The 26573-nt window shown below is 38.7% G+C and overlaps 1 protein-coding gene across 2 annotated transcripts; it reads right to left on the reverse strand.

Annotated features, from left to right (window-relative positions):
* Positions 1-549: 549 nt before the first annotated feature.
* On the reverse strand, positions 550-26235 carry LOC144644028 (uncharacterized). Of its 2 annotated transcripts, XM_078503431.1 has the most exons (22): positions 26087-26235; positions 23320-23489; positions 20531-20602; positions 19720-19845; positions 18155-18226; positions 17108-17216; positions 16443-16594; positions 16287-16331; positions 15577-15699; positions 14407-14523; positions 12815-12892; positions 10532-10598; positions 9835-10383; positions 9054-9149; positions 8531-8582; positions 8113-8225; positions 7478-7602; positions 6973-7111; positions 6267-6365; positions 3048-5767; positions 2151-2206; positions 550-1781 (listed from the first exon to the last, which is right to left on the reverse strand). In XM_078503431.1, exons 2-22 carry the CDS (start codon positions 23410-23412, stop codon positions 1541-1543), a joined length of 5244 nt encoding a protein of 1747 aa, XP_078359557.1. In that variant the 5' UTR covers positions 23413-23489; positions 26087-26235; the 3' UTR covers positions 550-1540. The 2 variants fall into 2 exon arrangements, with proteins under 2 accessions (XP_078359557.1, XP_078359558.1); XM_078503432.1 differs by lacking the exon at positions 6267-6365.
* Positions 26236-26573: the final 338 nt, after the last annotated feature.

Here is a 26573-nt window from a genome sequence, read left to right on the forward strand (position 1 = left end):
TTCGCGGCAAACTTCATCTGGCGACTCGAGTTACGCAGATTTGAATGTTTTATTTACATCGAAAGAGTTGTGCTGTTCAGCGCGGGTTAGGTCCACAAGGATCAGTGAATTTTCGTGCAAAAGTCTAAAAAATGATATAATGAGTTCGTCGAAAAGAGAGAACACAACTTGGACGAAACTTCGTAACAAGCCAGGAGCAAGAAAATGAACCGAATATTCTCCACTCCTTGCGCTTGCGTTATGCTCGTTCACGTGTGTTTTTCCTTGTATTTGTGTTTGCGTTTGTATCGCTCGTGTGAACCAGTTCCTTTTCATAGGTCAGGAACGTCTGGGATGCTCGAGGAACACAGAAATTCCCAACCGTCGGGGATCTACTCTACATACGAAAACAAAGCTTTAGTGCTAGGTCTCCCCCTCAGTGGAGATCAAGCCTTTAGTCTTGGTGAAACAGCCCCAAACATTGCCGTACTGTGCGCCGCCCGCCCCCCCAGTAGCCTTCTCTTTTCCTTGCCCTTTTTCAACAAATCAAGAGCCACACAAACTACACAATTTTTATTTTTAAAAATACAGACTTTATTGCATGCAAAAATAAATGTTTGCAAGTTCTCTAACGATACGAACATTTACAAGTGCTAATACACAATTAACTCGACTACTTAAACTGTTTTACAACATCTTGAAAGAGTTGAAGCGCGTAGAAATATCACAATTGCACAAACGGCACCTGGTCTCCAGGACTTATTCAAGAAAGAAACGAGCCAGACAATAACCACGGACAAACCCTCTCGTTTAAGATTTTCCCGATTCTATGACTTAGTTACAAAATGTCTTAAAATGGTGGTTTATATTTACAAATTCGTTTGCTATATTCTTTTCCGATTCATGCAAATGTCTACACATTTTTAAGCTAAAAGTCCAAAATGTGAAACTATAAATACAAAAATACTCTTGACGTTCGCTTGAATGTCCTACTATAAACCTACCTCTTCGATCATTGGTCAAAGTTATTACTTTAGCACAGCGTAAATAATTGAAGTGAATATTTGAAGTGATTTCCATTTTGTGAACTTGTGCGCCAATGACAACAATAGTTTAATTTGTTTAGTAAATATGACTTAAAATTGTTGTATTATACAATTCACATACTAGCGTCTATTGTCTGGAAATGTCCCATTCAGTTTTGCACGAGTTGGATGGATCCCTGCGATTTGTAATTAAATTCCAAAGATGACATACATATGAAGCAATTTGTCTAAATGGAAAAATATATCAAAATAATAAAAAATTCTAACTGCTTTATCGCCCATGAAAATATGATTTTCTAAAAAAGAAGGTACTTTTAAACAAGGCTCTTGAAGCCACATGTACAAAAATTAAATGAGAACTGCGTGAAACGGAAGTTGCCTTTTCGTCTTTGAAACAAGAAAAATAGGCTTTAACCTGCGGCATAGATACTATGCATGTCAATGTAAACTGAATGAAGTTGAAATAATGTGAGAATTCTTGAGACAGACGCACAGACCGAACCTCTCTTTACTCTTTAACAGTTGGACTCGAGTGGTTGAGACAGCCTCGCTATGGCGTTCTCCAGAGTCATTCTATGTCCCAGGCTTTTGACTCCTAACTCACGCAGTTCAGCCTTGTTTAGATCAGGCAGGTGGGCCCCTTGGATGTCGTTTTCTCTGAACGTTTCCTTATACTGTGACATGTTAATAGAGTCCAGCCAGTTACACACGTCGTCACAATCCCAGTCCAACACTGGTTTGTCCATGTACGCTTGCCTGAAAGAAAATCCACAACAGACAACGTTCAGTTCAAGTGTTTAATCAGCCCCCAATCATTAAGAGATCTGCTGTAAACAAGATCTATATAAAGTTTTTATTCACAATAAAGTTGAGGGTTGTAAAGAGGGGTGAAGGGTGATCCAGATCTTACTGTGTCATAACACTTACTGATGACGGCCGCAAAATTGGACAACCTGAAAATCAATTCACAGATCATCGTTGCGGAGCGCGGTTACGTGGGGAATCGTGTTTCATACTGTAACTTACATATTTGTGGTTCTTTTTTTCTTATATCTCTCTCTCAAACTTAGGCGTTCAAATTAAAAAAAGGTATGTTAATTGTTGCAACAAAAGACTTGTACTTACATCGGCCGAGAATATCCACTAAATATAGACGAAATATCTGTGAACGACACTGCTTCCTATAAGAAAGAAACAAATATGTTTGTACATAAGATAAAATCTTTTTTGAACTCGTCGGGTCACTACCAACACGAGCCACATGGTGCATCCATTATTTGAAGTCTAAGAGCCCTGAAGACTTTCACAGAACTGTTACCACAGAGAAAAAAACTTACTTTTACGAAAGAAACGATTCTACAATGTCGAGAAACGTACAAATGTAACAAATGTCGTCAAATCCTCTAAAACGAGTACTTCTATCTAAAAATGCCCCCAGCCATGGGCACCTGAGAAAGGTTCCAATCGTCAAGACTGCTTTTAAATTTTTTCTACTCTTTCGGTTCATTCTCTCCTCGCCCCAATTTTCTGTCCCAAGCGGAATCTAATAGAATGAATCTAACAGGGCGTTATCAAGGCAGTGATTACCGTAGAGAAAAAGTATCACAATATGCCATACCGTAAAACTCTGGTTATAAGCCCTGGGCTTATACAACTTCGTAAGGGGTTTTGTGTGGGCTTATAACTGGAGGATCGTATATCTCGGAGGGCTTATAAGCGGAACAAAAAAAGCGTTTCGAAACGAGCCATGGCCGGGAGTGTTGATTGAAATACGGTTTACAGTAAGTTAAAAACGCATAATAAAGCAACTTTTAGCCCTGTTCAGTAATGTCATCCAGCAGAGTGGGGGGGGGGGGGCTTATATCCGGCAGCGTGGCTTATAATCAGATCTATTTTTTTTTTTGTTTCCAGGTAGATGGGCCTATAACCGGGGGGCTTATAACCGGAATTTTGCGGTATACAGCCATACTTTCTCATTTTTTCATACCCTTTACTTTTCCAAGCGGAGAACCACTACCCTACCTTACTGCTATCATCGCTCCCTGCCGATGGCGACGGGCTAGAAATCCTCTCGCGGTCTTCTTTGGGGTAAGATACTGGAGTCTTTGATTCCCTGGGAGAAAACTCCGGTGGGGGAGGTAGCGGCGGGGAATCTAACGCCGTGTATGGTTCATCAACAGAGTCCGTAAATAATAGAGGTGGTGGCGGTAATTCAAAGTTAGAAATCCCATTTGTCTTATCTTGTACGGGCGTTTTTAACTCATCGTCAATATTTGACTCTAAAAGAGCCACTTTTTCAAGAGAAGTATCCTTTTGTGAATCAGTTCTAGTGATGGAATCCGTTCTCGTAGAATCTCTTAGTTTCGGTGTTAACGGTTCAACAACATCGATATCATTGTAGTCTGTTTGAGATGAAGTTCTTATAGGTTTGGGTGAGACCTCTCGTTTAGACTCGATAGTCAACTTAATTTGAAAGCCTTTCTTTGTGGTAATAGTCTTGGTCATTCTCTCTGGTTCAGATGTCTTATTGGGTATACTCTCCTCTGATTGCGAGCTACACTCGTACCACGGTTTTGAAGTATTTTCCACGCTCAGTTCATGGTGCTCCGGCGCCGGCCATACCGGCGGAGGAACAAATATCTCTGTGCTCGAATCACTGCCACTGTTCCAAGAGTTCAAACTCCAGTTTTCGCTCTCTGCTTCTTTCCTTATTACCTCATCTAAAAGCATTACAGATTGATCCTCCTCTGACATGACCGGAGCAGGGATGTCAAACGGAAGAGACCGTTCTCCCACGCGATTAGGCGAGCGATCTCCTGACAACGAAAGCTTTCTTTGATCAATAAGTTCTTGTCCTTTTTGCCTGCGTTGTTTCAAGTCTGGCGAACTTAACCGCTTTTTTGGCGGAACAGGAGGGGTAGGTTTCCCACGAGAATTTACTGCTCTCGCCTCCACCACTAACGGTTTAATTCTGTTGTTATTCCTTTCCGGAGAATAAAGCCGTTTCTCGTCACCAGTCTTGTTAGCCTGGTTCTCGGTCTGCCCTGCTGTGACCAAGTCAGTATCCGAATGAGACTGGGTCGAAATGCGAGCTGCACGCGCAGCTACAGCCTTTGCAAGTAAATTGGTATGTTGCATGGCCAAATTTTGCGAAGAAGCTGGGGCTGATACTTTCCTCACCGGCGAGTTAGCCTTTGACAAAGCCGCATTTTCTTTGGCCGCAGATTTCAGTTTCGATTTCTTAGCAGATAACGCATCAGGTGTAATTAGCCCCTTTATGACTGGCGTCGCAGGCATGTCAGTTTTCTTTGTAGTAGGAAGAGTAGGTGGCGGTGGTACAGCGGGTTTAGCACGGACGCCAAGCTGCGGAGGAGGAATTGGTGCTGCAGGCGGTTTAGCAGTTGTATGAGCACTTGGTTGACGATCGAGGCTGACTGGTTCGGATAACTGTCTCCTGAACTTGTCACTCCCTGTCACGCTAGTTTTGTCACTCCCTGTCACGCTACTTTTACGGGCAGACTCCGCGGAATCCAATGACGACTGCCTGTTCATGTCACGTGTTGGGGAGGTCGGAGATGTATAGCGACGGTAAATATCAGCTGAAGAAGCCACTACAAGTCCCTGTTGTTTGTTTACATTATTCTGTTCGCTCTTTGGAGACGGACTGTCCTTGTTATTTCTCTGTTGTTTCTCCTGTTGTCGAGGCATTGTGTTATATCGTTCATTTTCCTTAGCTCTGACTGACGATCTGTTACCATTACTATCATCTTCGACGAACTGCTCTTCAAGACAAGTCATAATTTCACTGCGAACTTTCTCGGATGATTCTACCTTCTTACGAGGGCTGAATTTCGACGGTGCACTAGCCTTCCTTTCTCTTGGATCCGTCAGCTTAAAAGCCGATGGGGTCTCCAATTCAGGAGCGGAATTCTTCCGACTCATCCGTTGTTCTCTAGCCGCGACAGCTTCCTGAAGTGCATCTGATAAACTCTGAGGTTTGGGCGGGACGGGGGGTTTGTCTGGCTTGTTTCCTACTGTCGCGTCTCCACCGGACGTTTTTACTGACGCTCTAGAGGCAGCTGTTTCAACTGCCGGGCTCGATTCGATGACCTCCACAGCAGTTGCTACGACTGTGACCTCAGGCTTAGCTTCAGTACTCTCTACTGCAACCACGGTGGCTTTCACAGGCGTGGCTACAACAGTCTCGACCTTATTTGAGCTTGCTGATCTTGGTTTGTTTCTGTCCAGAGTACCGTAGCTAAACGGCCTGTTATACGCCATGTCACGCTTCGCTTCGTTCGGAGGGGAGCCGTGACCGTTCATAAAGTCAGAATCATTGATAGCATTGTCTAGGTTCGGAGTTGACTTCGATGTCAAGGCGTATTTTGATAGCGCGGTGTTATCCTCAGATACCGATCGTAGCAGCCTGGGATCGTTAGGGACGACTGGCATGGCCACAGGTACCGCGGCAGACAGAGGCCGCTTACCAACAACAGAGTCGTAAGATGGAGGTAACATGCTTTGCACTGACTGAGCTCTTTGATAAGTGTTTTGCCCAGACCTAAGATCAGCGCTTGAATTGCGTTTCACTATATTTTTCCCTCTCATTTGCACGCCCACTGGTTTACGAGCCTGCGGCTTCTGTCTCTGAAGACTGTGCCAGCGGTTTTCTTTTGACACTGTAATGACGCTGTCCACGCGGTAGTTCGCGGGCTCTTCGTAGCTATCACCCATGCTCATCTCTGTAGGAAAATACAAAAGATTGTAAAACACAAATAACTTATTTCGCTTTCACTGCAAAACAGACATGTCAAATTTTTGTAACACCTTTGATAAGTGAACAGTCGGCACTATTTTTGAGAGAGTTCGATTTCTCCAAGCAATATTTATTTTTTTTTTCGCGTTGTCCTTTTGAAAAATGTTACTTTCGCAACCTGGTGTGAAGTCCAAACCGCCCTTTATAATAAAACAAAGAGAAGAACTACTGACATTGAAGAATGTGATCCTTATCAACTGTGAGTGCACTTTGGAGATAAGTTTTATTAAATAAGTGTTATTCTGGACAGAGCTACAATTTAGTGTTAAATTGGTTAATCAAGAAAACTCTCTTCGTGTACTGGCCACAACGTTTACAATTAACCCTCCTTTGGTCTTCTTGTGTAACCACTATAACAAAGTATTATACCATAACGAGAGTTAGGTGGTCGTGTGCATAGTTGTACAAACGATCTGGGTACTAACCAAAGAGCGAGGGTCGACTGGAAGAGAGTGTAGTCATTCGACCCAGGGTCAGTGTCGTTGACGGGTCACGGTTAGGAGGAGGCGGGGGAAGTTTAGAACCTAAAAGACGACAACGTATGGAGTTAACATGAATGAAGCTGCAATATAAAATAATGGAAGAAACAGGTTGATTTAGCTTACAACTACAGTTAAACAAAGACAGAGTAGTAGTCAGGGGAAGGAAGAAAAAGGTTGAAATAAGATGGTACGTATGATGTAAAGGTGAAGTACGTTATTATCATAAGCATCACTTTTAATTTAAAATTACCTTCAACAGAAGAACACAATCATTAGTTCGATTTAAATGGTTAGCTTACAACTAAATGGCCAGTGATTTGCTACAACTTCAGTTATACTTACACATTGCAGATTAGAAAAGTATTAAAACATTTACAGTGTTACTGCGAAATAAGAAATCGTACAAGAATCAACCATAAGGACACTCAGAAAAAACATTCTGAGAACCAAATGGGATTCGAACCCACAACCCTCCAGCAACACATGCCTAATCTCTTACCCATATCTTCCCAACAGTCGGAGAGACGTGAGTAAACATCTGGGTACGAGATTAACACATGCCCCATGGCTTATATGTGGGACCACTAACCCTTTCCTCCGGGGAATGCAATGGTATCGCGGGAGAGATTTCTCACGTGACCACACATACCTTTACCGTCCGAATGATCGGTTCCATTCACCGACGGACTCTTCACTGTTACTATTTTCAACGTGACTGCGTCGCCGCTCATTTTAATCAACTCCACCACGTGACCATGCGTCGCTGTGGTAACGTCCTCGCCATTAACCTAGAGATGACCGTTAGCCAGAGAGCCTGGTTAATAGCTATAAAGTAAATCAGCCGTCTTTCGACCTGACAATACAAACACCACTGACTTCATATGGGGTTCTAATAAAGCAAAATGCAATTCATTGTGCAAGTTAAAGGGACTATGTCACGGTATTTTATTCTTTTTTTTTTTGAAAGAAATTATTTTTTTTTATTAATAAAATTTTTTTTTTTTTCCCGGGTTTAATTATTGATTATTTTTTAAATTCTTTTTTTTTTTTTTTTTTTTTTTTTTTTTTTTTTTTTTTTTTTTTTTTTTTTTTTTAAATTTTTTTTTTTTTTTTTAAACCTTAAGTCCTTGTAGTAGGGAGAATCGCTTACTGACCTCTAATATGAAGTCTCCTGTCTTAACACCCTGCACGTCTGCCTGTCCTCCTTTCTCAAGTTCTCCAAAGTACTGTAGAGCTGGGAACTCAGTGGTTGGAACGAAATTCAGTCGTGGAACTTGCGCTGTCGGTGAAAATATTAAAGTAAGCAACAACGCCATCTTCACTATCTAAAGTGAAATACTTCTGTTCTTAGTGTTTGAAACGGTTCAGATAGCTCACGTGTTAGACCTGACACAAACTAAAGGCAAAGCTTCCTATAACTTTTTTGGTTGTTTGCCATTTTCTGCCATTTTTTCCATAAAAAAGTACAAGTTGAGTTTTTGGCCGGAATCTCAACCTCGAAAATTAACTAAGCTCAGTGAAATCTTCAGAGACATGATAACAAACGTATCCTGGTGGCGGTAGGCAATGACTCGCATATTAGACTATATAGCCCGTGCAATATCTGACTGAAAAAATAGTTCTTGACTGCAGTACGTACTGTACAGCAAAAATACGTATTGTTACAACATAAGTTATCATTGAATTTTAACCATTATAGCCACGCTATTTGGGTCTTATCGCAACGATTCCGAACGCTTTGCCTTTTGTGAAGCCTTGCGCTGAAACACAAACGAAGCAGATCACTTACAATTCGCTCCTCTCATCTGAAAGCCAAAGCCAGCTTTGCTTCTTTTTAGAGTAACTAGACGAGGAGCTTCAGCGCCGTTCTTTAATCCAATATGGTTCATATCTTGGAAATCACTGAAATAGCGAGATGCGATACAATCAAATGACTTAACAGATAACTGTACCATTACTTAGCATACTCCGTTTTACCCCAAATGGCTGAGGAAGCTGTAAACCGCTATTCTTTCTAACACTTTATACAACACATAGGAAAGCAAGATCTGTACAAGACCGCTAATAATAAACTTAAGCGTTAGCAATACTCTAATTTAACAACAGTCGTAAAGCTAAATAACAGCCAAAAAATAAACAATAAAATAATAAATATATTGACGAATTATGCTGACGTGAAATTGCATGTTGAACTCTAAGAAACCTACCCTTTGGCGTGTGATGGTGGCCGACCAAATAGTGTCTTCGGTCTACTTTTGCCTGGCAAATTACAAATAAAATCAACAAAGTCAAACAAAGAAAAGCTGAAAGAGCATTTAAGCGTATACACCTAGGCTTTATCACCGGCCGTCCCGGGGAGGGGAGAGGTGGGGAAGAGCATCTCCTTCGTAACCGTTATGTGGGCGTAACGCCACGCTTTTCCCAAACAAGTGGAGAGAATCATCGCGTGACATGCAAATAACAGCTGTGACGGAGACTACCTTTGGGACTGTACCAATGAAAACCCTTTTTTGTAAATCAACTTGAACTACCGTTAGTCTGATTGTCACGCAACGGTTGACAACGAAAACAAACGGCTACGAAGGAAACTTTTTTCTCCTTGCAGAATAGGGATACACACATGTACACAGATGATGAGATGTTTTACGGAGAGATTTTTAAGTGAATCACGAGATTGGACTGCCTGTGATATGGGAAACTAACCAATATAGCAATATTTAAGTCACGTACCTTTTCCTTTCTTTTCTTGTACGTATGAATGATGAAACCAGCCAGTTGAATTTCCCACTCGTCCTTCCCAGTAGCCTTTTTCGCCAACATACAACACTGAAAACACAACAAATTACACCACTTAACAAGAAAAAGAACTTCAACTTATTGAAACAATATGGCATGTTTTCAGTTACTCCCATCAATAAGATTGGCACAGTAATTCCGAACGATTTATAATAAATGGGTTTTTACGAGTTGACAGTGGACGAGAGAGAAATGAAAGCCAAATAAGTATTGCTTCAGCAATCAGTTAATGTATACAAATAACTAACATTGAAACGCCTCAGTTTTATTATCTCTGAAAACTGTGAATTCTGCTATTCACTCAACAAATAACATCACGCAATGCGATTACTGTTGTTCCAGATCACCTTCCGTCTGACCTCTAATCTATAGATCGCTAAAACCTCAACATAAATACCACAAAAGCGACAAAAACTCGACTAAGTGTTCGATTGGATATTGTTCCTTACAAAATGAATCATTGTTAAGCAAAATGAAAAGAGCATTTGCGTTGAGTCGATTCTTCTCGGTCAATTTGTTTTCCACTCGAAAAGAAAAACACAACTGAGGGGTCATACTGGCCGTTTAATTTAGTTCTAGAACGTGTCACTGCGTGTCACTACCAGGCCGCCGTACAGTTAAACCAGTTTATACTAATGGAACAACAGTATGTAAATAAAGTTTCTTATTTAATCTTATCTTATCTAATCTCAGACTCCACCATAACGAAACATACCTTCAACTTCGTCGCCTTTCTCGAGCGCTAACTCTCCAGCCATCAAAGGTCGATAATCCCTGATGGCCACAAATCTCTTCCCGGGCACGCTAGCGTACAGCCTCTTACGGATTGTTGCTGCTCCAGAAACGACTTTGACGGGTGGTACAACAGGTTTCTCCGAAATGTTTGGCATCGAGTAGTGCTGCCATGATCGCTTCTTTCGCTTTTCTTCGCGCGGGGACAGCTCGCCCGAGTCTGACCCCGAACCATACGATGAGTCCGAAGCCGTGGAACTCACGGATAGCGTTCGGTTCAAGTCCTTTTTGGATTGCTTATGAGTTTCTATTTCGCCATTCATTGTTATGTTGTGTTCATCAACTGATGCCGTTTCCGAGGCCGTGGTAGATGGAACACTGTGGGTGGACGAACCAGGCGACGGCGGCGTTGAGTCGCTCTGCGCCGACAGCTGAGTATCCGAAGATGTCCGAGGAAACAACGAAGATGCCTTCGGCTTAGAAACGGATTTGCGACGGCGGGTACTGTAAGTGGGTTTTGCAGAGAGCTTGACTGAAAGAAAGAATAACAAATTAGTAAAAATCTGTTAATGAATCAGCGAGGACTAGTTCAAAGATCAAGTTTAAAGAGAAAACCAAACAAAAGAGTAATAAAAACATGAAGAGAACACCTTTAAGAAAGAACTTATTGTACAATGTACCTATATCTTTATCTCTAAAACTCCTTATCAACTCGGCAAGTTCTTTATTCCCACTAACAGCGGCCACCTGCAGGATCAACAAAAAAATTTCTGGTTAACAAGTACTTTAACGATAACACTCACTTTGTTTTAAATCTTGCACAGCAGATGTTTCGTACCACTGAATAAATATGTACTTCTTTATGCCCGAGCACTTACAGGAAGATAGAAAATAGAAGATTCTTAGACTTCACAGGCCGAAACTAAAATAAGGGGAAATTATAACTGGAACTTTTCCTTTCTTGTGAAGAAGTAAGGATAATGAAAGTAAATTGGGACTTGTCTCCTATTTCAGACAACTGAACTAGCATGAAGCGGGAAGTATTATCTACCAGACAGAGGGCCGGCGTACAGTGTATAATATTAATGAAGTATAAGCTTAATTTGCATCCTTGATTTGGAAACTTGGCAGCACTTGTCAGATGCGCGTAGAATAAAAATACATTGTATTCTTTTATTAGTTTTTCCCAATGGCATTTACGTAAACTCGTTCCAAACTTTAAAATGCGTAAAGGAAATAAATGTACACATGTTGTAGCGACTTTTGGTAAATGTGCTGAAAAATATCGACCAATATTTGATAATTCAGGTGCAAAGTTAAATAAAATAAACAAATATAAGAAAGCAAACTGAAATTGACTGATTTGCATAAATACAGATTAGCTCGACCTCCTTTCAAGTTGGACAGTTATGACATCTACTTAAGTTCTATGTCCAGGTTACTGTTTCACAGTAATATGGCTCTAGGAGAAATTTCTCGGCCAGACGCAATGTGGAACTAGTACAAGTTTGCTCACGGACTGCGGGTAGAACGGTACTTGAATAAGGATGTTGCAAGATTCTTCAAGTTCTCACTGCCTCCCTGTCACCTGTTGCCTCAAACTAAAGTCGCAAATTCATGGAGGCGGTGTTGGATCTCAATTAAGAACCATAAAGAAAAACATATACGAAAGCCGCTAGCGAAAAACGTTCTTGGACAGACTTGCAGAAAAGAACATACAAAAAAAACTAATGTTAAGCTAGGCTATAAAGTCTTTTTCAGCTCAATTTTTCTATCCGAATAAATGGTTTGTTTCGTCGGAGAAGGTGGATCCAGACAAGACCGTATTTTATGAGTGTCTGTCGAAAATGTAAGGACTAGGTTTAGCAGCTAAATACAGAGATATTACGATGTTTTCTTTTTTCTTTTTCTCACAATCATCATTAGAACAAGACGATAATTATTTAAGAAAAAATTCTAGCGTGACCAAAAGCGTGACCGTCACAGTTTTTACACATCCAACATTATAGCTAACTTTAGCAGGTAAAACAAAGGTAAGATAAACGATCGATCAGCTCAGTCATAAATCCGTCTGTACTGGATGCTAATTAACTTCACCTGTGAAGTCCTTCTACGGTTCATAAATGCATTCAGCCATTAACCCGATTGGAAGTTGCGAGAAGAATATTCGTTCCACCAACTTTTTCATTTGCATGTACAGTTACACGAAAAGGGCAAAAAACAGGAATTGCTGGTGGTAACAGGATGTTTGTTGATATTTCCTCGGCCTCAAGGTTATAAACTTACGTACATCCTAGATTTGTTTAGAAATAAAAACACAAACAGCCTTGTCTCGAACTCAGTATGGTTGAGCCTCAAGGCATATATTCATCGAGGGCCTTGTGTGTGATGAATACTCGTAAATCAATCTCCACGAAACTTGAACTAAAATTAATGAATAGGTACATGATACGGTAGAAGCTTTACCTACAACAAAGTTGAACTCTAACAAAAGGTCTCCTTAGAAATACTGTAACCTGGATAATGAGCAAGTCTTGTAATACGATACCAGCGCAACAAACAATATAATATTGTTCTTTACAATTATGCAAAATTGGATCGCAAGTTGCGCTTTCTTCAATGTCACGCGAACTTAAATAAACAGCTTCGCGGTAAAACCGAACGTTGATCCAACTAGATTACAATTGACTATTTGCACATCGGGGTGTCAGGTAAAATTAGAAACCAACAGGATCAAGAGGTACCCTGTGCTGAATTTTGAAAATTAAGCGCAATAATGCAATATAAATTCAAATTTAACACTAAACCACAACGATCAAGTTACACGTCAAGCTTGATTTTAGGCCAAACCCCACGCAAACGAAACTTTTGTTGTAGCTATTTTTTAGGATCACAAACTTAGAAAATAAACTGAGCTCTCTGTCCGAGAACTTTCGACTAAGACCGCTCAGACGTTACCTTACCTCGTATGCAGATTGGTTGGCGTAGTTCAGAATATTCCTTTTTGCTCCTCTGAACAGCAACACTCTTGTACATTCATCCTAACGGAAGAAACCAACACGAAATTGAAACACATCCATACATACTAAAACGATAACTTCAGTTCCTGAAGCAACGCAATTACCGCAACGTCTAATTGCGTATTATTAAACGTGCGAATTATAATACGTCTCAATCCGTTAGATCGTGCGATATGAAAACTCTCGGAAACTGATTCTGGGAAAGTTGTCGCCTTCACATATTCTAATACGTAATTTAAAGAGCTTAATAGTCACCAGTTCTGTAGTTTGCGATAAATTCTTCTCTAACACGTGGCGTGATACCGATCGCTGTGCAAACTTTTCAATATAATTTTTGTTCAGTCCGTTTTACAATGACGTGACCACCGAAGCATTTCCTAGCGAATACAAGTACCGCATTTTACAGCGTATGCATAAATATATTACACATTGTGACCATGACTTGCCAAAAATAGAGGATATCGGTGACATTTAAAATTCAGGTGTAGGAAAACGTTTGCGGATTGGATAAAGACATATCTATATTTGTTCCTTAATGTGTTAGCAAACTAAAACGAGCGACAGTCTAAACAAAGCCACAATTGAATTACTGATTTTGAACAGGAAAAAAAAACATCGTCTAATAATATGCAAGGTGAATGATCTCTTATGCAAACTATTTCCCTTCCAATCGAATTTCAGAATTATACCGTTGATAATCAAAACATTATAAGCTTTCTTGGCCAACTATCAATAATTCATTCAGCGTCCAATTAATGACTTCCTTTAACCAAGCAAAAATAAAAAGAGACAAAAAGAGACAAAACGCGAAAGCGGAATTCAAGTGGCGGGCAAAGACACAAGCTCCTGGGTGGTCAAGCATCGTAACAACAAAGGTTATTGAAATTTAACAGCAGTGGTTCCTCTTACTGCATAAACCACAATTGTAATGCAAACGAAACTTTACGCAATTCTAATTTAACAACATCGGTTTACTGATACACAAAAAGCTTAAAAAAACAAGGAGTCTATTATGTTAACAGTTTGAGGTGTTGTTTTATACAAAGCAACATGCTTATTCTAGTTTGTGTTACACAGTGCCTTTCTACATTGTAAACCACTACTAACAGTGCTTCAACACTTTCCAAGTCCCAAGGTCAGACACAAAATTTTTGTTACTGTTTATCATACAGTTTTCAATCATCTTACTTGGAGGAATTGAAATTTAAAATCATGATATTGATTTCCTGAGATGATCAGACCCTTTACTTTCCTGTCCTAACCAAACTAACGTTTACAATAAAAGGTATGGAGAAGGTGCGAATTCATCAAAAATAGCTCTCTATTGTTGTTTAAGACAATATCTCCATACCCTCCCAAGGGAGGTTTATACTCTAGCGGCACCCCACCCCCCAAGGCACCACCAACCCTCTGAAAAATTCTGGTTTTCACTTCATAGTTTACTTCAGAAACTTTGTCATGAACAGAAGTGATTAGAATTTTGATGATGGTCTTCATAAACTTGAAAGGTTAATGATTTTCGTAAGGTTGGGTACCTGATTATTCAGTGCAGCCACATGCAATGCTGTGTTTCCTGATGCTGTGCGAGCATCAATTTCAGCTCCATAATACAGCAAATGCTCCAGGTGTTGAACAAGACCATTTTTACATGCCTGATAAATAAAATAACACAACTCAAGTCCTGAAATACCTGTAGGCATTCTTGTATGTAGGTTGCAATTGTCTGGGCAAGTTTGACATAAAAACTACTTGCTAGTAATTATATATGCAAACAAGTGGCTGAAAAAGTAATGCTTATGTATCAGTCAATTCCAGGTGAGATCATGCCCCCCCCCCCCCCTCCCTCCCCGGGCAAACCCCCAGACATCTGACTTTTTTCAAAATGTCTGATCAAATTCCCCACTATGTAGGCCAGTTGCACGGTGTCAAATGCCACACTGGTCGGGACTGACTGTCATTGTGAGTTGGGTTTTCTCCTTAACACCAGGTCTACACGGAAACTTAGCCCTATTAATCAGCCAATTTTAATATGATAACTAAAGATACATTTACATTAACGTAGCGAAATACTAACTTCATGTGCTTGCGCTTGCTGGTGTTTTTATATAGTTTATGATGTACACATTTTGTCTACCGTCAACTATATCAGAGCTTGACTGAACATGGTCATGTACATGACAACTGTTACATTGAGAGGCTGCGTGGCGGAGTGGTTAGAGCGCCGGACTTGAAATCCGGAGGTCGCGGGTTCAAGTCCCGTTCTGACCACTAGCTGGTGTTATTTTCCGTAGCCCCGAATTCAACTCCTTGGCTACGCTTGTTAATAGCCATCTCGTCTGCCTCCTGCCAGTTGGGATTCTTAATCATGTTACGTTTATTTACAATTTTATTTCAGAGTTAGTTTACATTGGCCCTGAAAAGCCCCATTCGGGGAGTGGTCAAATACATGCATATATACACATGCATATATACATATACAACAATCATTTAATTTTGAGAACAGCCCAGAAACTCAATGATTTAGAAATATAACATATACATTAGGTTTTAATTCAACCATGTGTAAATATGCGTAATAATTAATGTTAATGGTCTTCTTTGGTTATTTAGTAAAGGGCATTTTTTCTCAGACTGAGAATAAGTCATTCTGGCTACCCTGAAAATCCAAGGAGAAATAAAATTTATAGTAAGTAAGTTGAGCTCACCAGGTGTATTTCTTGCATGCCTTGATGATCAGAGATGTGAAGCTCAGCATGATCATTAAGAAGGATCTCACTGCAGTACGGGTCACCCCCATGTAGTACAGTGTGAAATAATGGTGACAGACCCTGCAGGGAAAACAATTCAAAATAATGTAAACATTCACTCCTTTATACTAGTACACCTTACAAAGGAAATTTCAAAGTAGGTAACAGTTCAGGCAAAATTTGGTTTGACTGTTAGAAAATTGTTATCATAGTAACAATATACATTGTACTATAAAAAGGGATACACAGTATTTTAACAGCATCATTAGCATGCTCTTAAAGTGAACTGGAAATCAACCTCCAACCACCATCTCATGTACATGCACATGTATGTGTACCTCGAACAAAGCTTTATAGCAGGTTAAACACAGATGTAACTCGGGTCGTTTTGCGAGGTACAGATAATGTTGTGCTTGCTCTAGACAGCAAAGGTCTTTAGCCACATAAATTAAGACTCGGAACTAGACTTCAGGGCTGTTTTGAAGGTGGTCATAACGATATTTGCCTTGAACTTTACCGTGACTATGCAATTTGTATGTACATGTACATGTATGTCTACATGTACGTGAACATGTACATGTAAATACATGTACACTTAGTACACGTACACATATGTGTACATGTACAATCAGGGCAGATAGAATGTGATTATCTTAATGTAGCCTTACCTTTAAGTCTTTGTAATTTGGTGAAGCTCCAAAGTCTAAGAGGGTCTGCAAATAAAAGTGAGAATAAAAGTTAGGTAAAATACTAATACTAAACTATGTATCCAGATGCACATTAATAACAAAATGTAATATGTTATAATAAGCATGACTTTATACCTTAACAGACATTGCCTTTCCAGAGGCAGCTGCTCTGTGCAGAGGTGTCAGTCCCTCTCTTGTCCTGTAGTCCAATAATGCTCCACCATTCACCAGCATGATTATCATTTCACAAGCATTGTCTTTGGTGACTGCTACTGATAGTGGCGTTTCTAAAAATTGGACAGTAGCAATTATGTAAATTGAAGTACTTCTAAGTTGTACCTAGATAGTCAATAGAACGAAGTAAAAAGCAGTGAGCTTCATGTAACTGATCATACAATTGTAAGGAATTCTCACAAGTTTCACTGGTTAACTTACATAGCTGTCAACTGACCAATACATATAAAGCTTACACACAGTAAGGATCATTTGGATAGATCTGTAGAAGTATTCGCATCTGAAAAACTCTTTTCAAATTAAATTACCAACACAGTTATTGGGATGACACCTATCTTTGAGACTAATATTAACTGAGAGCCCTTTATTACCATTATTTTATTTATTAACATGCAGATCCCTATACACTGGGCTCATTCATCTTAACCACAAGCCATGAATTCTACCATAATAGTAGTCATCATTAGTTAGATCTCACGGTAAAGTCAACAATTTGTCATATTCCGATCAGCGAAACTTTAATGCAGTACTGTATAGCTATTAAGTACCCTGCTGGTACAACTTACCACCAGTTCGTTCATCATGAAAATTAGGATCAATTCCTCTTTCTGTCATCTTGCCAACTTGACTGACTGCATTGGAAGAGACCAACTCCATGAACTTTCGCTGATTTGTCTGATAAAAGAAATTTTACAAAGGGATAATTGACACTAAAAACAGTGGAGCTTTTCGTTTTGCTGTACAACGGTTTCAAATACCACTTTCCGGGTTAAGTCTTACAAAAGGTTGGCAACACTAGAATTTTTTAAACGCAACAGACCCACTTCTACAAAATACTGTATGACTAAGATCATTTGCCTCTCTTTTCTCATCTTTGATATTTTTAACTATAAATCCTGTAAACCATGTTGAATTGCGTGCGCCAATTTTTCAGAATCAGGGTAGTTTTCCACACGCTTTATCTCTGAAACGAAGTCGGTGACCCCCACATTTTTTTAAATTTCTAACACAAGTAACCTATTATCTGACTGCTGTAAAAAATTTTAAAAAATCTATAGACTAGAAATTGTTCGCGCGAACATCCTTAAGCCAGTAACAGTCACATGAAACCAGTAACATGTACTGGGCATCAAATGTTAAAAAAACACACTTTTTCCCCTTTAAAGCCTGTATTATGTATGCACAATGTACATGTACATTCAGTACAGTACCGCCAGGAAATACATGTAATGTAGTTGAAGATAAGTTTACTGCACATCACAAATTATCCATTTAATACAAGTCATTTTTTAGCAATCCTGCAACTCAATAATAACAATTGGCAGACGAGCCATGTACAATATTGTAACAAGTCATCTTTATTCAGGGCTCGAGACTAACAGTAGCCAACTAGCCAAAGGCTACTAAAATTTAGGTTTTAGCTACCAGGTTAAGCATTTCTACTAGTTAGCCATTTGGCTAGTGAAAAACTCAGAAAAGTCAACTGTTCTTGATAGAAATCAATATACCTGACTAGTGAAAAATTACTTTTGGCTAGTAAAATCTGACATGTCACTAGCCAGTAAACCAGTGAGTTACCAAGTTAGTCACAAGCCCTGTTTATTCCACCTCACCTTTGCATTAACTTTTTGCAGAGTCTTTTGTTCATAAGTCACAGAACGGTAAATTCTTCTTTTGACTTTAAACTAATGGAAGAAAAATAACATTTTTACATTACTTTTTGGAAGGTACCAAAATAATTATTTGTTTGTTACATCCTTGTGCACTACAATGTTGCCTCTTTAACCTTTTAAGTCCTGATAGTGCCATTTGGCACATGAGGTCATAACTTGGTCAATATTTGTCTGATCAATTTGAATTTTTTCCACCAAAATTCCCTTGGAAAGATCTGCATTTTGAAAACATAAAATTGCTCCTCCCCCTGTTTGTGACTTGATTGACCACCTCTATAACTTTTGAACCTTTTTTCCTGATAAGTATGAGATTCAACATAACTGAAATTAACCACAACACAGAGAGCTGCACAGTAAGCTATAGTTTAGGGGTATACCTACTATATACGGAGATGCACACATTTTTAAACCTTTTTCTTTTTACGTTTTAAAGCCATTTCTTGCAAGGCCATTACTTTTCTATTATTTGTTGACATGTTTTATGAACTATTCTAATCAATACCTTTCAAATGGTGTATCAAACATGGACATCCATTTAATATTTATTGATTTAGGAAAATAGACCAGTCCCCTTGTGGCTTAAAGGGTTAAAGAGCAACCTTTAAAGATTGACCTTTGACCTTTTTAAAGTTCTTGTCCATGCATTTGAAAACTGCCTCATATACACCTCAACCACTAACTCCTGAATTTGTGATACTGCATGTCTCTTTCTGAATTCTACAAAAGTTTGATATAAATTTCATGTTCAAGAGCCTAAAGAATTTTTTCAACCCCTTAGCCTTTACCCTTAGTGGAAATTATTTAAACTTCCCTCAACTTTGACTGGACTCTTTTGCTTTCTTTTTAAAGTGCCCATGTCACCAATTTTTTTAGTTTTTCAAATGAAAGTCCGCATCGAAAAGGGAACTTCTGCTATATTTTTTTTTATTTGAACAAAATGCGACTCGTATTAGTATTCTCTCAGTCACAAAGGAGTTGTCACGTAGGTTAAGGAACTAATACTGCAGATCCAAAAAAAACTTCAGAGAGATCTTAATAAAGACATTTCTCCAAGCAGTTCAGGCTGGCAGTTCAAAGTTGTTTTGTCAAATATACACAAGAACTAGCCGACTATGCGTCATTTGCTTATAGTAAACCTAAGAGCCATGGCAACAAGCATTTCTGAAGCGAAAGGGGTGTACCAAACAATAGTAGGCTTTAAAAATTTATAAAAAATTCATATTTTGTTCAAATCAAAAAGGTTTGCAGAAGTGCCTTTTTCAATGCGGACTTTCACTTTAAAAATAAAAAAAAAATTGGTGATATGGGCACTTTAAATTCACCTACATGTAAGCCTTAGATACAAGCTAAAATTTTACTTTTAATTTAAGGTGCATTAAAAGTGCTTCAAGGTAAATTCTATGATCCTAAGAAAAAATCTACACCTTACAAAGGAATATTGTCAAAAAGAGAGGGTTTCAATCTGACCCAATAAAATGTACATGCAAGTACATGTATGTACATACCTCAAGAACTGGAGGAGAACCAGACAAGGGGTAATCACTAAATGGCCTTTCCTCTTCAAGAAACTTGCCAGACTTTCCATTACAGGGAGGGTCATAGAATCCATAATTTATAGCATCTTTAACACCCTAAAAAAAATAATAAAACAAGGATTTTCAAACTTTTCACAATATCAGACTGTAAAGTTGAAAATGCCACTTTACTGAGGCGCAGTGCCCTAATGGTAAGTGCACCACACAGCAGAGCAGATGTTTAGGGTTTGAGCCCTGGCCGGGGTCACTGTGTTGTGTTCTTGGGCAAAACACTTTACCCTCATAGGACCTCTCTCCACCCAGGTGTATAAATGGGCTGGCAAAATAAGATAAGATAAGATTTTATTTACCTCTCCAAAAATGGTTTTTCAGGGCAAATTACAATAAAATGTTAAAAATGTACAGCTAAAAAATAACATCATTCTAAATATTAAAAAGGGTTACGTTGGGGGGGGGACCCTGCGATGGACTAGCATCACATGCAGAGGGGAGTAGAAATATTCCTAGCTGCTTTATGCTATTGAAACCGGGATAACAATAAGCTTCGGCAGTATGCGCCACTTGGCTCGAGGCTGCCCTTTTTGTTTTCTTTTCAGCCACAATGTACAATAATATGCGTAGATGCTGTATAGATGTGACCAGTAGTTTCTTGCATGTTGCAAATGACAGCTACTAATAAAATGAAAAGAACCATAGCATTCATGTTACAGGTACCAATGAAAGCAGAACAAAACCATGCAGTGCAACTACTGATTAGAAATGACCCTTGTACATCATTTACCTTTATCAACTCATTAATCACTTGCAGTTTGGCAGACCACACTTTGTCATGTACATCAAAATGATAAAGACCCTGAAAAATTAAGCAAATTCATCTAAATGAAATGTGCACAAATGTACATAATCTGGGTACTTAACTGTACATGAAGTGAGACCTGCTAAGACATCAGGTGAGCAATATCGTTGCTATTAAGAGAGTTTGGATATCTCCATTTAAAAAAGCTTTATTTTGTACTTCTCAATTTTATTGGCCCTGGGAGAACTACATGTACAGTACTTCAGTTTTTAAAGTCAATTTACTTTCTCTACACAATCTGTTCCACTATAACTATGCTCAAAGCCTTCCCTCTTGAAGAAATTGTGAAAAAAATTAACTTGCCAAAGAGAGCAGTCAATCCCTACTGGATATTAAGTGATTTAATAAATGCAATATTGATGAATTGGCACAGTGGTGGGTGAAAAAAATATAATCTCACAAGAGCAAAACAAAACACATCTACATTGTGTAGCAGAATTGTGAGGCACTTTGGTCTGATCTTGCTGTAACTTTGGAATTACCTATTTTAAATAAAATTTTAATTAATTTAATACCACTAGCATACGAATGTAAAATACATGCACTGAGTACAATATACAAGTGTTGTTCACCAGGTAGCTTGAAACGCATGGGATTATAGTTTTAATTAGTAGCCTGGTAAAGATCACACAGCAGGGGGTTTCAAAGGCTTTTTTATGTCTATAGGCCAGCTGCAGCTAAAAATACAATGATCATGAATGTAGACAACAACAGAACATGAAGTTACTGCATGGCAGGAGGAGAAAAGACATTTTGCCAATCTACTTTTATATGTAGATTATATATAATGTTCATGCCCAATGCCAGAAGCACAAATATAGTCAGTATTAATCTGAGCAATAGTTGTATCAAAACAGTAATCTGGGTAATAAAAAAATTATGGTGGAACCATCAGTTCCACAACAAAAAGGTGATGTGAGGCACACATGTACAGTGTACACTGTTGCTTATTTATTTGAAATCCCTGGCTACATGTACATGAATCACACCCAGCAAAGACGTATTTTACATCCAGCAGATACGTCAGGACATCAAGAGTACAAATAATGCAGAAAACCAGTACAAATAACGCAAAATACATGTACTGTATTAGAACTCGAGGAGACAACAATAAGCTGTAATACTCTTAATCCTTCTGTCTGCACAAGAGTGCAAAAGCCACTTTGGATTTTGGTAAAGAAAAACATTGGATAATAAATCTATTAGACAGAGGTGAGTAGTCATGCTATAAATGTTCGTTTTCACTCATTACTTGTATTTTGACAAGGCATTTGGACTCACAAACAAACATGTACCACAAAACTTTACTATAAACACTAAACATCACAATGTCTCGTAAGATATGTACATTGCATTCACATACATCACAGGTAACCAAAGCGTACTATGAGAGTTTGTATGGATGTACTAAGAAGGCTTGTATGGATTTGAAATAAAGTTGAGAAAAATATCCCTTTTTACCGGCGAAAAGTTATAATGAAACTTTAAACCTTACCTGGTTTCACGTTTTTGTATTTCTAGTGCTTTAGAAAGTCATACGCGCGATTTTCGTCTTAACCGTCTGTTGCGTACTAAAAGAAAGACAAGGTAGGAAAGCAAATTCGAAAGGCGAACGCAGGCCTCTTCGAAAAACTCGCTAAAAGTACCTCAAAACCAGACCTAACTCGATCTTTTCCCTTCACGATCCAAGAGCGATAATTATTCCATCTTTCTATGTAATTGAATTGCATTCAAGTTGAAGTTTGGAGCCAAGAACTTCATTTGAATTCACAACTTCGGCACAAATCGGGCGCCATTACGGCCGTGAAATTCAAATGCGAGCACCTAGCTAACGGTCGAGCCTAGGGCGAGTACAAAATCCACCCCATCCGGGGGAGACAGAGGAGACCTCTTGTAAGCACCATCTCATGCTCACTACAACCACTATAAGTTAATTTTTGTAACGGCGGGTAAACCCAAACGTCAGCAACCCATTTAATCAACATTCAAATCTGTGCACCGTTCCGAACGTTACAAAAATTAACTTATAGTGGTTGTAGTGAGTATGAGATGGTGCTTACAAGAGATCTCCTCTGTCTCCCCCGGATGGGGTGGATTTTGTACTCGCCCTAGGCTCGACCGTTAGCTAGGTGCTCGCATTTGAATTTCACGGCCGTAATGGCGCCCGATTTGTGCCGAAGTTGTGAATTCAAATGAAGTTCTTGGCTCCAAACTTCAACTTGAATGCAATTCAATTACATAGAAAGATGGAATAATTATCGCTCTTGGATCGTGAAGGGAAAAGATAGAGTTAGGTCTGGTTTTGAGGTACTTTTAGCGAGTTTTTCGAAGAGGCCTGCGTTCGCCTTTCGAATTTGCTTTCCTACCTTGTCTTTCTTTTAGTACGCAACAGACGGTTAAGACGAAAATCGCGCGTATGACTTTCTAAAGCACTAGAAATACAAAAACGTGACACCAGGTAAGGTTTAAAGTTTCATTATAACTTTTCACCGGTAAAAAGATATATTTTTTCTCATCTTTATTTCAAATCCATACAAGCCTTCTTAGTACATCCATACAAACTCTCATAGTACGCTTTGGTTACCTGTGCATACATGTATGTGCATGTACATGTATACATGATTTACACCACTTTATCAAGTCCAGTCTTGGGTCATAAATTTTCTCAAATAGCGGCTGGTAATGGAGCCTAATCCTTACTAGGATTTTCTCACCTGGATCTTTTTGTCTGGCAGAGACACCAGCACTTCCATAGTGCCAGCTTCTTCCGTACCACCATTGCTCTCCACCTTGGGATTGTCTTTCATTGTAAAATCATTAAATCACAACCTTTCTTTGTTGAGTAGTACCATTGAACACACTTGGCTTATTAAGTTTGTATTGCCTATGAAGAACAAAAACAATCATGGTCATGGCCTATCCCTATCCATATCATATTTTTAAGCCCCGGCTGGATGGCGCAATTTTCTGGCCGGCCTCAAGAGTCCTCATGGGCTCGATGAGGAAAAGTAAGTAATAAGTAAACGATCTTGAACATTTTCATCCAACATCATGTTGGAAGAGCATGTTTGACTGCTTAGCCACCTCTCTTAGCATATTTGCATTGAAATGGTTTCTCATGTTTGATCAAGAACAAACATTATCATCCAACATTTTGCTTCAAGAACAAATGTTTGATTGTTTAGCCACCTCTGCAAAACATTAGGCAAGCCCAAGTGGGAAAAAGCAACTAATCAGAAACCAAATCTACATGTATGTGACGTTTTAGTGGTAATACACACAAAGTGTCATGTTTATCCACGCCATGTTGTATGCAACAAACACCATGTTGGATGAAAATGTTTGATCCTTTAGCCAGGACTTAACAGTCATTTGGTTTCATACAGTTTCATAATATTTATTGGGCAAAATGCCAGGGTACAAAGGACAACCTTCTTTTCTCACCTTGTGGTTTAAATTCGAGAGATTTAACAGTTATAGTATTATTATACTTAGCAGTACTTGGTTTTTCCTCACTGTCAAAAGCCTACATATATTAAAATTATTATTTCAGGAGTACTAGACATTTTATAAAGACACATTGTATATGACGAAAGTCGGAAGACTTCCTGATTGGTGGGTTAACTGTGTTCCTGTGGGTTTCCTGTGAATAAAAGCTGGATGATTTTGTTTAATTATTTTTTTTTTTGTTAGTCTTACATTTCATCATCGTTATATTTGAATAATGTATTTCAAGCCACACAGGTACAGTGTAATTCATCTCTGCCTGAAGACTACTTTTCTTTTTCTTGTTGCATGTACTAAATTCACTGAACAGTCAAATCGACTCAGCCATCATGGAGGCCCTGCCAGGGGGGTTCCCCTGTGGCTTGTCTAAATTTAAAAATGCACCGTGTCGCTGTTTTATCAAACTTCACGTCGCTGTCGGTAGTAATTTGAAGGAGAATTACTTGTCCTTGTTGGAATTTAAGTTTTGCCAAAAGGGTTGTCGTTTGTCGCAATTTTGTTTTATGTGCTGTTGCTACTTTTTGGGCCAAATTGTCGCTTGTCTGAATTTACCCTGGCAGGGTCTCATCATGCTGAACAATCCAGTAAAAACTGAATGTTTACTCAAGCTTTAAAACATGCAGTCAAATATAACTGATAAGAAACTATTTCGAAAACATATGCTATTTTTTGAAGCATTGATCATCCAGCATACAGTTTTATCAGATAGTCAAATGTACTTTTACCTAAAATTATCTAATGTCACTGCTAGTAAGTGTATAAAATTATTTTAAAAATAATAATGACATGTATAATTTCATGAAAGAATATCATTATCAGTAAGGACATCATAATTAAAACCCGATACAAAGAGAGGCACTACAGAAAAAAAATATATGCAGCATGCACAGATTCTCAGTCATCTAAGACATGTAACTCAAGCCCAATACACTGTAAAAAAAATATATTACGGAATACTTAACTGTCATTAGAGGAACAATAAGCAACTTCGTAAGATAACTCCAAACAATATTTTACAATGCAATCGTTTCATTCTTCGATCACAATTGAACACACCGTAAATGAAATTACTGCGTATTAGTGACGGATCGCACATTGATCATGAGTCTACACTAAAATGTCCTCATTATTGAGTGATATTTCAAGCTTTTACAAGCCAAGACACTTATTCAATATAATCAAAAACCACAAAAACGTCAAGAATACAAGTACTTTAAAGATCACATTCGCATTCCCAGTGACAAACTTTCAAAGTTTGCTGGTTTCCTGTGGAAAATTCCTTCATGGGGAGTCTATTATCTGAGAGAATAGACGCTTCTTTAAGAGATCTAAGTTACAGATAAGTTTTTATATCTTTTCCTTGCAAGGCAGCCAATATAGAAAATTAAAAAGGAACACCAGTCAATATCATTTACTCCAAATTAAACCCGAACTAAGCGATCAGACATAAATCGGTTACAATAATGCAAGCTCAAGCCGAGTTACGATCGCCAACAAAACTTGACCTTCGATATCGCAAACTGGTTATATTCTTGGAGTTAAAAAACTAAGGGACTTAAATACGAAATAAGACAAACCATTCTTCAGGTAGATGGTGTGACTGAAGACTGGGGTACGCGTTGTAGCTTGTAACATCCGTACGATAAGTTGTGAACTATAAGGTTACGGAAACTTGCAGTCGTTCGTGAAGGAAATCACGATGAAACCACTTGTAAACATTAACTAAATTCCCGGTAAATTTTTCAGGTAACTGAAAAACGTAGCCCTATACGAATAAGTTTTACTTTCTGTCCCCATAATCATTTATTCACGATGGGATTAACTCAACAATCCGTAATTAGCTGGACCAACTTTCGATCTTATTTCAAACGGGACAGTTTTGAGTGGATGAAACAACAAAATTTATGCAATGCAGAATAAGAGCAAAGACGTTTAACCTAAAGCAGTTTCTCTAAGAGCAAACAAATAACCTACCTTTTGTTTCCCATTGCCGGTAACTCATATTGCCAAATGCCCAACGAATTTTCAAGTGTTTTGCACTACTCCTCGAAGGTACAATAACCGGAGTTTTCGGACGCCATTTTCTGTATTCATCACAACGACCATATCACTTACATGACACGTGACACTAATCGCGCAAAGTAATTGGTCAACAGGTTCGTGACCTGACAATGTGCTCTAACCTCAGTGTTTGTTTCTTTTGCCGCGAAATTTTCATCAGTGAAGCACAATAATATATGTGTGCAAACATAACAAGAAATCGGCTTAATTAATAACCCCACCAAAACTAACACAACGAGCTTTTGATTGAAATTTGCCTTCGTGGGAAACGTCACAATTTCAAGTGCATTTATTTCATATTTTGGATTTTTAGATCGAACATTCCACAACTTTCTACGTCATGCATCACTTCCGGCCGCGTAAACTGTAGCTTGGTGAATGTCATTCAACCAGAAAACTT

Source organism: Oculina patagonica, chromosome 2 (genome assembly GCF_052425735.1).
Source record: "Oculina patagonica isolate OP01 chromosome 2, crgOcupat, whole genome shotgun sequence".
NCBI lineage: Eukaryota > Metazoa > Cnidaria > Anthozoa > Scleractinia > Oculinidae > Oculina > Oculina patagonica.